The 14,751-nt window shown below is 39.5% G+C and overlaps 1 protein-coding gene across 1 annotated transcript; it reads right to left on the reverse strand.

The window, feature by feature from the left end:
- Positions 1-259: 259 nt before the first annotated feature.
- LOC119733838 (adhesive plaque matrix protein-like) lies at positions 260-1,195 on the reverse strand. The gene has a single exon (XM_038207206.1). The coding sequence runs from the start codon at positions 1,193-1,195 to the stop codon at positions 260-262; it is 936 nt and encodes a 311-aa protein (XP_038063134.1).
- Between the last annotated feature and the right edge of the window lie 13,556 nt (positions 1,196-14,751).

Here is a 14,751-nt window from a genome sequence, read left to right on the forward strand (position 1 = left end):
TGCTCCTTTACACTCGCACAATTTCTTTTAAATCAAACTACCAAACAAGTTTCAAGACAATCAGACTTTGTTGTAAAGAAGTTTTTTTGCTGATGTCATAATGCATGTTTCAACACCTGATGCCATATGTCTATAAACCAGCACACTATTTACATGATTAAAAAGCTCTTTTTGCAATGTTTAATCCCCGATCCCCATGAATCATATGACAGTGTTACCCACTCGGTGCATCTACCCAATCCATAATGTTACCATTTGTTCATGCATGTACTGCACCATCCCTTTGAAGAAATGGGGAAATGGGTTGGGTTGATGCGATGGGATGATGGGCTGAGATGGTGAGGATGAGGGGTGGGGTGGGTGGGGTGAGGTAGATGGATAGGATAATGGGGTGGGAAAGAAGGGTAGGATGAGATGGTGGGATGGATGGGGTTGGGTAGATGGGGAGGATAGTGGGGTGGGAAAGAAGGGTAGGAGGAGGTGGTGGGATGGATGGGGTAGGGTAGATGGGGAGGATAATGGGGTGGGAAAGAAGGGTAGGATAAGGTGGTGGGATGGATGGGGTAGGGTAGATGGGGAGGATAGTGGGGTGGGAAAGAAGGTTAGGATGAGATGGTGGGATGGATGGGGAGGATACTGGGGTGGGAAAGAAGGGTAGGATAAGGTGGTGGGATGGATTGGGAGGATACTGGGGTGGAAAAGAAGGGTGGGATGAGGTGGTGGGATGGATGGGGTAGGGTAGATGGGGAGGATAATGGGGTGGGAAAGAAGGGTAGGATAAGGTGGTGGGATGGTTGGGTAGATGGGGAGGATAATGGGATGGGAAAGAAGGGTAGGATGAGGTGGTGGGGTATATGGGTAGGATGATGGAGTGGGTTTGAAGGGTGGATGGGGTGGGGTAATGGGCAGGATAATTGAGTGGGTATGAAGGGTAGGATGTTGGGGTGGGGTAATGGGCAGGATGATGGGTAGGGTTTGAAGGGTAGGATGATGGGGGTGGGGTGGACGGGCTGGGGTAGATGGGCATGACGATGGGGTGGGTTTGAAGGGTAGGATGATGGGCAGGGTGGATGGGGTGGGGTATTGGGCAGGATAATGGGTTTGGGAAGAAGGGTAGGATAACGGGGTGGTATAGATGGGTGGGGTAAATGGGTGGTTTGGTGGGCAGGGTGGATTGGGTGGGGTAAATGGGCATGATGATTGGGGTTGGGTTGAAGGATAGGATGATGAGGTGGCGTGGATGTGGTGGGGAGATGGGCAGGATGGCTGGGTGGAGATGATGGGTTGGGATAGATGGGGTGGTGGGTTACCCTACCCCATCCATCCCACCACCTTATCCTACCCTTCTTTCCCACCCCACTATCCTCCCCATCTACCCAACCCCATCCATCCCACCATCTCATCCTACCCTTCTTTCCCACCCCATTATCCTATCCATCTTCCTCACCCCATCCACCCCACCCCTCATCCTCACCATCTCAGCCCATCATCCCATCGCATCAACCCAACCGATTTCCCTGTTCCTTCAAAGGGATGGTGCAGTACATGCATGAACTTTGTGTAAGCTTGCAAGAACAAGAGCCAGTGTGCTGTAAGATTGCAAATCCATCTACTGCATGTCTGTAGTTTAATTCAGCAGTATCTGCCAGGCATCTCCTCGCTCTACTTGCAAGTACTCCATTGTTAGTTGTAGGTAGGCCTCCTGGAGCAGTACTATGCTGATGTACTCGATGTTCTTAATACGAGAAAATTAGAGGGAGAATGGGGAGAGAAAAAAACATTTACTTCATAATCATTACTAATATTTGTTGTTGAAGATACTTACATGTAATGCTTTGATCAATTCAAGCTACCAGCAACATCTACCCAAAATTACACATAGTTTGGACTCATTTTAAAATACTGACTTACATTGGGGTCACTATCAGCAAAGTTCTTCACCAGGTCTTCAAAGACCACTTCCGAGCTAGCCTCAGAAAGCTGTCCGTACATGGCGCAGGGTATTTTGCCTTCAAGATAAGACAGAAAATTGTGTTTAAAGTTGTGGTCATGCCACAATTTTGCAAAATTGCTTTTGCATCCGGCTACAGCTTTGATAGTATGTTTCAATTGTGTATCCAGATATTAATGTTAAACAAAAACACATAAAACATACAAAGATCATGTGAAATAAGAGATATGGAAAAAGGGGAAAATCAGAAAGAGATGCTGCAGTACAAACAAACAAGCCAAAAAAAGACATGGGCGATCAGTACAAGAAGAACTCAAATACATAGATTATCAGCTCATAAGTAGGAGATAAACTTGGTATAATAAAACCGTCAGAATTTAAAAATGTTGAAAAGCATTTAGTGTGTCAAGGGGAATGGAAGGATCTCTGGGATTCAGAACAAAAGAAAGTTGGCTGTGTGTTGTTCTTTCCTTGGGGAGAATGTGTTGAAGTTCTCGATGAACTAGTATCAAACTGCCCCTCATTTTGTTTAGTACCTGTGGGAGCAGAGCAAAGGGCTTGAACTTGATCACACATTTCAATCCTTTTCAAAGTCCTGGCTTAACTAATTCTTTATAGTTAGACATGTGATACAGCAATCAAAGTGCAACAACATAAAAAGCCCAAAAGAGATAGATCGATACATACCTCTTGATTTTCCTGCTTGTTTATGTAGGCTGTGGTTCTTGTGTGGAATCTGTTAGAGAAGAAAGTAGGTTGCAAGAAAATAATAAATAATGAAATAAAAATAAAAAACAATGAAAATAAAACCAAAAAAAGTGATTAGTAAATTAATTCAATGTAAATTTTAACTTATAGGCGACCCGCTCCTGATTCAAATTAGGAAGCAGGTGAAAAGCCTTTATGAATTTGTAAATAATATCAACGCATTTTGAGTGTACATATGCTGGCACAGTGTCAAAACTCAAAAGACTGGTAACTATTGCATACCTGGGTTTGGACAAGTCCAAAAATGTTAAGCTGGCACATCACAAGATATGAATAATAACTGGGATTTCACTCAGCACATGTTGAGCTATTGCAGCTTTAGCGCAATACCTCTTGTTAAACTGCATAAAGGCCTGCAATTGTGAACAAGCAACTTTATCTGGCGCCGGATCATATTCTTTCAAGACTTGTTCAAATCAGAAATTCAATACTTTTAAAAAGCATGGATACAACTTTAGCATGCATATTAGATTACAGCAGTTGTAATGCCTCCACAGAAGTAGATCGAAAGTTTCAGAAACCTTCAGAATATTGATCTGCACACCCATAAAGAAAAAAAAAAATTCTATACAGATCCCAACACAGCTTGCCTCCATAAACTGACATCTAGACTAGACTCCGTTGAGGAAAACAACTATACAGTCATATAATGGCACAAATGTTAAGCCACTTTTTTGCCGGTCTTATGGTCGTGATAGTGTTCAAAGCTAACCTGTCCACTGACAATGTCCTCAAAATGTTGCCTTTTCTTCCTCAGTATTTCCAAGATTTCTTTTTTGGCTATGTTGCTCAAGCACCTAGTTTTAAACAGAACAAAATTTTTCTGCAAACTAACTCACTCTTCAAACATGTAAAGATATGACTTCTATGCAAGCAGGGACATGCATTTAATTTACAAATACATGTATGTTGTTTGAAAACAGCAAGTTGCCGTAATTTCATTCTGTAGTGGTCTGCGATACAGTTCATAATGGATTGTTTCCTTGGAAGTTAAATATAAAAAAGTTAATGTAATGAGCATTTGAACATAGTCTGTAATGCAGAAAGTATTTTTTTTGTTATTATCATTAGTGACTTCAAAGATGTGGAGATCAAAGTAAACGTCAAAAATTAATGCCCTTGGTGTAGGATTTCCTTCAGAATTGCTAAATCCTGCCCAATCATAGTTGAACTTCTCTGTTTTAGGGGATGACCAGGAGTATCAGGGCATACGGAAAACGACATCTTACCTTGTGTTTGTTCAAGTCGTGACAATGCCTGTTGGTGAGAGCAAACAAAGACGAATTTAACTGTTTTCAAAACACAGATCTAAACAGAATCATGTCTCCATTACAATTACTTCCCTGAAACTTTTTTGTCCCATTCTTTGACTTTAAAAAAAAAAAAATTCCACATTACACAAACGTGATGGCAGTGCCATGTGCATGTTGAATGCTGAGACAAAGCTGTAGGGGGAGGGGTAAGAAAACCTCAAAGAATAGAAATATTAAGAAAATATTGCAAATATTACTCCCTCCAACTGTAACGTCTCCCTCTCCCCCACCCCTGATATGAAGTATCACACTTTACATTAATAAGAGCGAATTGAAAAAGAAAGTATTACCTTTTAGAAGGTGTAGGCATAATTATTACAATGAATGGGAAAACTGGTGAAAAATGCTGGAAATAACACTACCAAATTACCGACATGAATCCATTACTCGCTATTGCGGTATTGAATTATATTACATGAAGCACGTTCCCATGCCACAGCTTACTACTGGAAACAAGGTTGGAAATAAAGTAAGCCCTGGGAATGATGTTGATGCATTGTTAATAATAAAACATTAAACTGGGTGATGTTTCTCGACAGTACTTGATTTTATTCCCTTTTAACCCCCCCCCCCCCAAAAAAAAGTGCCCTGGCTATTAACGCTGGCTGAAGAGTTCACTTCAAAAAGTAAATATCTCACATGCTCACATTTTGAGAAAGCAGCTTTAAATATGCATACAGCCATTTATTATGCACTGCTCAGTTCATTTTAAATTCATCGTAAATCATTCAGGAAACAAATTTTGTTGGATCAACAGTCTGTGTTTCACGAACAGTTTTGCTTTTGTTTTTGCAAAGTAATCTTGTTCAACATTATGACACTACAAAATAATACCATTGTTTTTTGTTGCAGTGTGCCGCAGCTTGTCTGCAATCATCTTTTTGCTGCAACCTGCTGGCAGTGAGATGCCAGATGTTTGTTTGCCATCTTTGTGGCCTTGTTGCATGCAGCAGTATTATGGCAGATATTTTTGTGCTGAATTATTTTACACATCTCAGTGTAAAAGCCACCCTTGGTATACTGTTTTTTGTATCATTGACAAGGACTAAGAAATAAGCCACTTCAGAGTTTTGCTGGTGCATACACAAAATCACCATAGCCGTGTTAATTTAGGTATAAACCAACACAACACATTACACGGTCCTCGTTCAACTGACTGGAAGTTTACAGTAGCATTTGGTTCTTTTATCTCCAAATAACCATGGTTAGGGCATGCATGAGCGAAACCCCGAAGTGACTTAATGAAGTCCAAAAAAAAAAAAAATCTTTAAGGCAGTCTTTCAATTGCTCCCATACCCGATTTTAGTCTGCAGTAGTAATCCCCCCCCCAAAAAAAAGATACCAAAAAACAAAAAACACCCGCCCCACCACCACAAAAACAGATTGCTCGAAAAGGAATGAAATTGGCACAAAATTACACATTTGGCTTCAATGCAGTTGACCGTTACACATAAATGTTTACCTGACAGACATTTTGATCCTGTTGGGTGTACTGTTCTGGTGGTGACGAGTTCTGGATAAAAATGTACAGTGAAATTAAACAGAACAGAAATGAAAAGCAGTCTTTCTTTGCATGGCCATGATGAAAATTTACTGAATAGTACATAAAGACTTTCCTGACCTCCCTCACTTAAAAGTGGCTCTTGATGACTCTTAACGAAGTAATTTAACGAAGCGCTGGGACGCGTCGCAACTCGAGTTGCAACGCATAACACATCGCAACTTGCAACGTGTCATATAATCCATTTCACAAAGTTACGTTATGTCCAACGCATTCTAAGTTCTTGACAATGGTTTAAAACTTGTTGCACGTTACGACGTGTCTTTTGGTTGTCGCAAAATAAGAAGCATCTTTTCTCAGTCAATTTTATGTCATAACAATTACAGAAACGAGACATATAACAACATAATTGAAGCTTTAAATGAAGTATGCATCAAGGAAAATACGAATTGGTCAAGAATATTGGCCAAGTAAAACTTTCAAAGTACAGCTGACAGTTCACCAACAGCTTGTTTTCCTTTAAAGCTGCATATCATACGTCCACCATTTTGTTTTGTGTTTAAAAACCTTTCGAGATAAAAACCGACGACTCTTTGCTGAATGTCAGACGACTATTTACTGTGTGTTCCGCGAATACATATAAACAGTCGTCGGATTGTGCTATAAATACACCAACCATGCGTCGCACTTTACGACGTATTTCGTGAAATGAATCGCAGGACGCGTTGTCGCAGCTGCGATGTATCGTAGGAATAAGGTGTCACAGCGCTGCGATGCATCGCAAGTTCCGATGAGTATTATGAAATCCGGTGCTGAATAGTTAACCTGAAGTGACATTTTGGGGGTGATTCTCTTCAACAACTGTGCTTCAAAGTTGTTTTATTATTAAAAAACAAAAAGACAAACAAGGTGAAATGTTTCGCTTGAATACATTTGAGAGTTACAGAAACATGTTTACCTGACAGTAGCTTTGATCCTGTTGGCTGTCTAATTCTTCAGGCTGCGGTGGAGAGTTCTGGATATAAGATGTGTAAACAAATTCAAGAACCATAAATGAAAAGAGCAGTCAACAGTTTGATCATGATTGCAAGCCATCTGCCTTTGCATGACCACAAGTAATTTACTGAATGGTACATAAAGAATGTCCATATTTACTGTTGTTGAGAACTCTGAACATTAAACAAACGAACTAAAACTGCCATTCAAGTGGTAATTTAAATTTCCATTGGGCAAGTTATCATTGGCATTCTACGTTCATTAGTTTTTGAATGTTATGATTTTGGGAACTACCTGAATTGTTTAGTGCAAAATATTTTGAATCATGGACTTTTGGCAGTCGTGGACCCTCCTGCCTTTTTTTTCTCGAGTACGTGCTCGAACACGTACCTGACTGTCTTGCTCTTGATGGTGCTCCTTTTCATTTTATCAATTAGCACATTAAATAAGGTATATTAGTGGCAATAAACAAGGCTTGAAATGCCTAATCACTTGAAAATGAATGAATTGATAAATACATACATATTTCAAGATGCATACCACCAACTCCCCATAAATTCCTAAGTAGAAACTCCTGAATATATTACAATCCCACAATAGGCCTCCTCGTGACTACTTTGGACAGATTGTAAAAATATTGTTAGAGACCAAGTAATTGGGACCTGTAAGGACCAACTCATCAGGGGATTTTATGCACAAAGCCAAATTTGTGAGTCTACATCTGCCTAGAACACTTCAGCAATATATTGGGCAAATTTTAGAAGAGGGGTGGCTTATGATGGGGAGAGGCATATTAAAGCATATCTCTGGTCAACATCATGACATTGAACAGAAAATTGTGCTGGAGGTTGTAACCATGCAGTCTTAATATAAACGCCTTTTTCCTAAGAGGCCCCAGATGATGACACTATCTTTGATTTTTCATCGATTCCTATGGGTGAAGTGTAATGGAACTTTCGTGGTCTGGCATAATAGGCGTATGCACGTATGGCCTTACGTCCGAATGTGTAAATATAAAAGTGTTCCAAGCAAAAGGGCATGTGCAGAAAACTGCCTGGTTTAATTATTTTCCTTTTCAAATGTTGATGTATTGGTGTATCATGTATAGGTGTGAAAGAACACTGGATTCAGAATACATGTGGGGCCTTTTTCCTTTTCTTCAGTAACTCGCCCATCACTTTTAGGCCGAGACCAGTCAAGGCTGGGGATACTAAATTAAGGGCAGATGGATCAGAGAAACCAGCACCTCACACTGAAACACGATCCAGGCTCCCACAGATCTCTTCAAAAGCAAACAGAGATGTGAAAGGTAACAAGTCCGAAGGCGAGGCATTGGAGCCTTTAATTCTTGTCAGAAAGCTTTCAGCCCTTATGCAGGACACCCAACGTATCGTCGCCGGCACCACGAACTGAAACTGACGCACGGCTTAGAACGCTGCACGCACGCGTATTTTACAAACCGGGTCATTTTCGTTTTTACGAACTGACACCCGGTACAATGCAGCACTTCTTATATCCCTACTCCATACGTTTTCGTTTTCATGAACTGACTCTGATTTTCATTTCACCGCTTAAAACAGGTCTTAAAAAGTTTTTTTTGTATTAAAGGCAAGTATACGAATGGATTACATTCGTGTCAAACCTTTCAAAGCATTCATCTCCGTACGGTATTGCTGCAACATGCTTATGGGTGTCAGTTCCCGAAAAAGAAAATCATTCTGTCTGATGTGCACGTGCACTAATGGGTGTCAGTTTGTGAAACCAAAATTGTGGATTATACATAAACTGACACCCATGCGTACGTAAGTGTCACTTTGTGATGCCGGCGACGATATCACATGCAGTATTATAGTCAATCAATTCAATTACTCTTACCACGGTCATCACTTCGCTGACATTTCGCCACGCTACGAGTTTATTTTTCATGCCCTGCGTTGCGACATAATAAGAGCGCTGAGTTGATGGCTCATGCGCCATGAGTTCAGCCACATTGTTGGCCTCCTCTTCCGTCAGATTACCAACAGCCTGAACACAATAGAAAACATTAACACAAATATGCCACAAAGCCTGTTTTAGATGAAAATGTATTTTTATGCAAAGATCAAATAAGTGGTATTCTGCTTTGTCATGTAGACAAAGGGTAAAGCTGGTCTAGCACCATAGTTGTGGGGACTAACACTCCTCGACGTGACATATTTAGGGACCGAAATTGTGACAGGGACAGCAGAAATGTTCTCATAACTCAAGTCCTTAATTACCATAATAACACAGTGTAGGCCAACCCCACCATTTTTTCCATATATACCTGTAGGTTAATAACATGTACTCAATTTGAAGGATTTCTTCACAAAATCAAGAAAAGCCTAAATTTAGTATGGCACCTACTTTGGTGGCAGCAGTCTTCCTGACAATAGTTGGATTGCAGGATCCCTTCAGGTTCATCGACAGCCACACCCTGTTGGTGGTCTGTGACACATTGTAGACGGATCTGCCTCCAGCGTTAAGGAACAAAGGTACGTCATCCTTGTTTATGTCCAACCCTATAGTGAATACAAACTCAAATGTTTCAATATGGGGAAAACCTTCTATTGAGAAACACACTGCCAATATATGAGCAAGCTAGGCCATTTCTTACATTTTGAATGGATACTGTTTTTAAAAAGCTTCAAGAAAGCTGGTACTTGTTCATAAGTCTCCACGCCCAAAGAAACTGAAACATTACAAAACACATTTTCATAAGGTCTACCTTAATTTGCAATGGCTGTTATGTGCAATATCTGAGTCACCTTTGCAGTCTGGAGTCAGTGGCCTACCACGTCGGACATAGCAGTCGAGCAAGCGTTCCACCCGTTGATCAAGGAAAATATGCGCCGGGCCAGCTTTCGATGTTTTATGATTTGCAACCTAAGCATGAACAATTATGTCTTTGTAATATTAAATGTTATAACGAAGTGATCAAATTGTTTATAAGCAGCACATTCTGGATTATCCTTCCTCCGCTTTGCATGGGTGCAGAACATGCACACTGTAAGTTACGTGTGGTAGCTCCTCACCATGGTCCTATAACCTCAACTCCAGGATTTTTAACTAATTGCTGTCAAAGCTAGGCCTCACATATCCTTTGCAAGTGCCTGCATCTTAATTCAACTCACAAGCTATTTAACTGAACTGCAACAATAATTAGCTGTTTCGGTGTACACACCGAAACAGCTCTTGTTTTCGTTAAGATTTTTTTTTTCTTTTTTAGCTGTTTCGGTTACACACCGAAACAGCTCTTGTTTTCGTTAAGATTTTTTTTTTTCTTTTTTCTTTTTTTTCTTTTTTTGGCTTTTCCGCAAAGTTGCGGAAAAGCCTTTGTTTTTGTTCTCATTTTTTTTTTTTTTTTTTGGCTTCTTCTTTTTGTCGCCTAAATCCCATAGACTTTGTGCACGTTTTTTCTCAACGCCACTTTTGGCATTAATCTTTGTCATACATCATTCAAAGTTAGCATAAGCATAGTCCCTATAGCAAAGATGTGTCCCGAAGATTGACGTCATGGTGACGTCATCGACTAATTTATTATAGATTTTTGAATATTTAATTTTTCCCATAGACTTTGTACACAGAAATTAAAAAAAAATTGTCGATTTGCAAAGGGCATTTTTGACTCTTTGCCAGTAATTCATTTACACCAATCTTTGTCTAAGCAAAGACCCTAATTTAAACAACATTGTGTAATGATGACGTCATGATGACGTCATCAGGTGTGTATTTATAGGCAATTAAATTGTGACACTTTTAATATTCAAAAATGCATAAGAAATCAACCGTACACGTCCGCAGCATTTTGTTGCCGGCAAGTGGTAGAATAGGTTGAGGTCTTTATTTCATTCAGTGTGCGTGAAATCACGTGACCCTTGCTTCCGGTCGAAAAAGGCCCAAACCGGAAGTGGCTTATCATTTGAAAGTGGTAATAGATATAAACTTGCTTTTAACGGTGTTAGTCTCTTGGCCAATAGTATTCTTCAAATCAACTACCGATGACGTCATGCAATCTTCGAGCGCCCTCTAGCGACGGGTTGAAAATTAGCAAAAATGTATTTTGAATAGATGTCTGTGGCGAAGTTTGTCGTAATCGCCTAAATATTGGTGTATATGATGACCTTGACCCACTTAAGACGTGTGCGAAGTTTTAGGCAAATGACGTTATCAGACCGGAAGTTACAATAAAAATACCCTTTATTATTTGAAAATTCCTGAAAAATCAACCATGGCAGTTTTTATATTTGTTTTTACTTTAATTGTCGATTGAAGGGTAGGTCTAAAACATTTCAAAGTTTTGAGGCGATAAGCAAACTCGAACGTACCCTGCGCACGCTTAAAACTTCACGTTGACAATACCTCTGCTTCAAAACATGCACAGGACAGAACGTCCACAATGTACATGTACATGTACATGCACGTACGTTGTACATAGGCACGTACATCGTATGTCAGTCAGCTTGCAGCGCACGTGTTGCTGAGGTCAAATCCTGTCCACAGTGACCGTTTTAGCCGTTTTTCGGCTAACTTTGACAGATTTTATGTTCATGCATGCGCATAGACAGGGACGTATTATAGCACTCTTGGCATTAATCTTTTTCAGATATCATTGAAAGTTGGCATAAGCATAGTCCCTATAGCCAAGACGTGTCCCGAAGAGTGACGTCATCAAGTGATTTATTATGGATTTATGAATAATTAATTTTTCTCATAGACTTTGTACACAGCTTTCTCCACAAGTCTTTCCCTATACAACACTGATATATCTTACTGAGTAGTTCTGAACTTCGGCTGAGAATTACTATGAGAAGGAAAAAGAAATCGTATTTTTTTACGCCTTTCATTTGATTGAAAATATTCCCAAGAGTTAGAATAGCAAGTAATATTTTATAAAAATGTTTCAGTTTAAAGGAAAATCACGCATTTAAAGGTGCAGTTTTTCTGCTGTGGGATTTTTAACCTATTGACTTTGTACACGTTTTCAAGCCACCATTTTCATATTTTGGCGATCTGGAATCGTCATCAAAGTTACAGCCAAGAAAGACCCTCATACAAAAACTATGCCAAGACTATGACTCACGATGACGTCATCACCTAATTCTTTATTGATTTTTGAAAATTTACGTACATATTGTGAAGTCTTATATCTACAGAAATGTAAGTCCAATTGGGTTGAAACTTGGTATGTGGCTATATCAGGATGTGTTATAGATTAAAAATGAGGTGACGTCATGATGACGTCATCCTGAGATTTTATATGAATATTTATTTGTTTGGACCTTTTAGCCTCCCTTTTAGTCTCTCGAACGCAACATGCAAAATGCAAAATTCTTTTTTGCATTTGGTCTGTTATGTAATAGCTATTTGCACAAAACTTGAAAAAAATGTGTTACGTCATCATGACGTCATCAAAATGCGATTTTGCAAAACTCATATAAGGAAAGGTCCAATTGTCATGAAACTTGGTGGGTAGGTAGTTAATCGTATTAGTATAAGTTCGAAGTGACGTCACGATGACGTCATCAACAAATTTAAAAATATTTGTCGATTTTCAAAGTGCGTTTTCGACTCTTTGCCAGTAATTTATTTAGATCACTCTTTGTCCAAGCAAAGACCTTGTGCACACGCACATACATCGTATTGCCGAGGTCAAATCCTGTCCACAGTGACCGTTTTAGCCGATTTTTGGCTAACTTTGACAGATTTTATGTTCATGCATATTCAGGGAATATTATTGATTAAAAAAAAACATAATGCGGAAAAGCCCTATGTTCTGTTGCAAACAGACATAGACCTCTAGTTAGCTGTTTCGGTGTACACACCGAAACAGCTCTTGTTTTCGTTAAGATTTTTTTTTTTCTTTTCTTTTTTTTTTCTTATTTGTCCACTTTTCTCCATAGGTTTTGTACACGCTTTTCTTCTACCAATCCACTTTGGCACTTTCGTAAACCCAATCGACTTCAGACTTGGTACATACTTAGACCACTACCCACAGATGGTCCTAGAAGAAAATTGTGATCATGACGTCATCAGGTGTCGGGTTACGTCACATTAAAGATGCATTTTTCCCCATATGTTTTGTACACGTTTTAAAACACTCCACTTTGGGCACTTTCGTAAATCTGATCAACTTCAGACTTGGTACATACTAAACTCACCACCAACAGATGCTCCTAGAAGAAATTCGTGATCATGACGTCATCAGGTGTCAAGTTACGTCACATTAAAGATGCATTTTTCCCCATATGTTTTGTACACATTTTAAAATACTCCACTTTGGGCACTTTCGTAAATCTGATTGACTTCAGACTTGGTACATACTTAATACACTACTCACAGATGGTCCTACAACAATGTTGTGATCATGGCGTTATCAGGTGTCAAGTTACGTCACATTAAAGATGCATTTTTCCTCATATGTTTTGTACACATTTTACAACACTCCACTTTGGGCACTTTCGTAAATCTGATCGACTTCATACTTGGTACATACTAAAATCACCACCAACAGATGCTCCTAGAAGAAATTCGTGATCGTACAATCATCAGGTGTCAAGTTACATCACATTAAAGAAGCATTTTCCCCATTTGTTTTGTACATATTTTAAAATACTCCACGTTGGGTACTTTCGTAAATCTGATTGACTTCCGACTTGGTACATACCGGTACTTAGACCACCACCCACAGATGTAACTAGAAGAAATTCGTGATCGTACAGTCATCAGGTGTCAGGTTACGTCACATCAAAGATGCCTTTCAACAAAGGTTTTGTACATGTAAATGTTTTTCTTCAAACCACACACTTTGGCACTTTCATATGTCTGATTGACTTTACACTTGGCAGACACTTAGACCAGCAGCCAAAGATGGTCCTGATGATTTTCGTAACAATGACGTCATCATGTGTCACGTGACATCATATTAAATGTGCATTTTTCAAATCGCTATAACTTCTGAAGTACAATTCCGATTGGGTGGAAACTTGGTATGCACATACACAGGGATGTGTTAGAGATGAAAGTTGAAGTGACGTCACCACATGTCATGTGACGTCCATTAAAGGGGCATATTTTTTCTATTAAAGGTCTATATCTATATGTTCGATTTGGCTGTACGTAACTTGATAATGTCCTGTGTTATAGATAACATTTAAAGTGACGTCATCAAGTGTTCATCATATGCACAGAGTATTTCAAATATCCGAAACAGCTTGTGTTTGTCCACAAACACATTTCTAGTTTTTTCTTCTCCTTTTTCAGACTTTTTCTCCATAGGTTTAACACACGTTTCTTCTGGCAGTCCACTTTGCCACTTTTTTAAATCCGATTGATTTCAGACTTGGTACATACTTAGAACACCACCCACAGATGGTCCTAGAAGAAATTTGTGATCGTGACGTCATCAGGTGTCAGGTTACGTCACATTAAAGATGCATTTTTCCCCATATGTTTTGTACACGTTTTAAAACACTCCAGTTTGGCATCTTCGTAAATCCGATCGACTTTAAACTTAATTCATACTTAGACCACGACCCACAGATGGTTCTAGACGAAATTCGTGATCGTGACGTCATCAAGTGTCTGGTTACGTCACATTAAAGATGCATTTTCACCCATATGTTTTGTACACGTTTTAAAACACTCCAGTTTGGCATCTTCGTAAATCCGATCGACTTTAAACTTAATTCATACTTAGACCACCACCCACAGATGGTTCTAGACGAAATTCGTGATCGTGACGTCATCAAGTGTCTGGTTACGTCACATTAAAGTTGCATTTTCCCCCATATGTTTTGTACACGTTTTAAAACACTCCAGTTTGGCATTTTCGTAAATCCGATCGACTTTAAACTTAATTCATACTTAGACCACCACCCACAGATGGTTCTAGACGAAATTCGTGATCGTGACGTCATCAAGTGTCAGGTTACGTCACATTAAAGATGCATTTTTCTCCATAGGGTTTGTACATGTATTAAAACGCTCCATTTCGGCACTTTCGTAAATACGATCGACGTTACACTTGGTTCACACTGAGACCATCACCCACAGATGGTCCTTGAAGAAATTCGTGATCGTGACGTCATCAGTTGTCACGCTACTTCACATTAAAGATGCACATTTTCCCTATATGCTTTGTACACGTTTTAAAACACTCCACCTTGGCACCTTCATAAATGCGATCGACCTCAGACTTAGTA

Source organism: Patiria miniata, unplaced genomic scaffold (genome assembly GCF_015706575.1).
Source record: "Patiria miniata isolate m_02_andy unplaced genomic scaffold, ASM1570657v1 HiC_scaffold_26, whole genome shotgun sequence".
NCBI classification, from domain to species: domain Eukaryota; kingdom Metazoa; phylum Echinodermata; class Asteroidea; order Valvatida; family Asterinidae; genus Patiria; species Patiria miniata.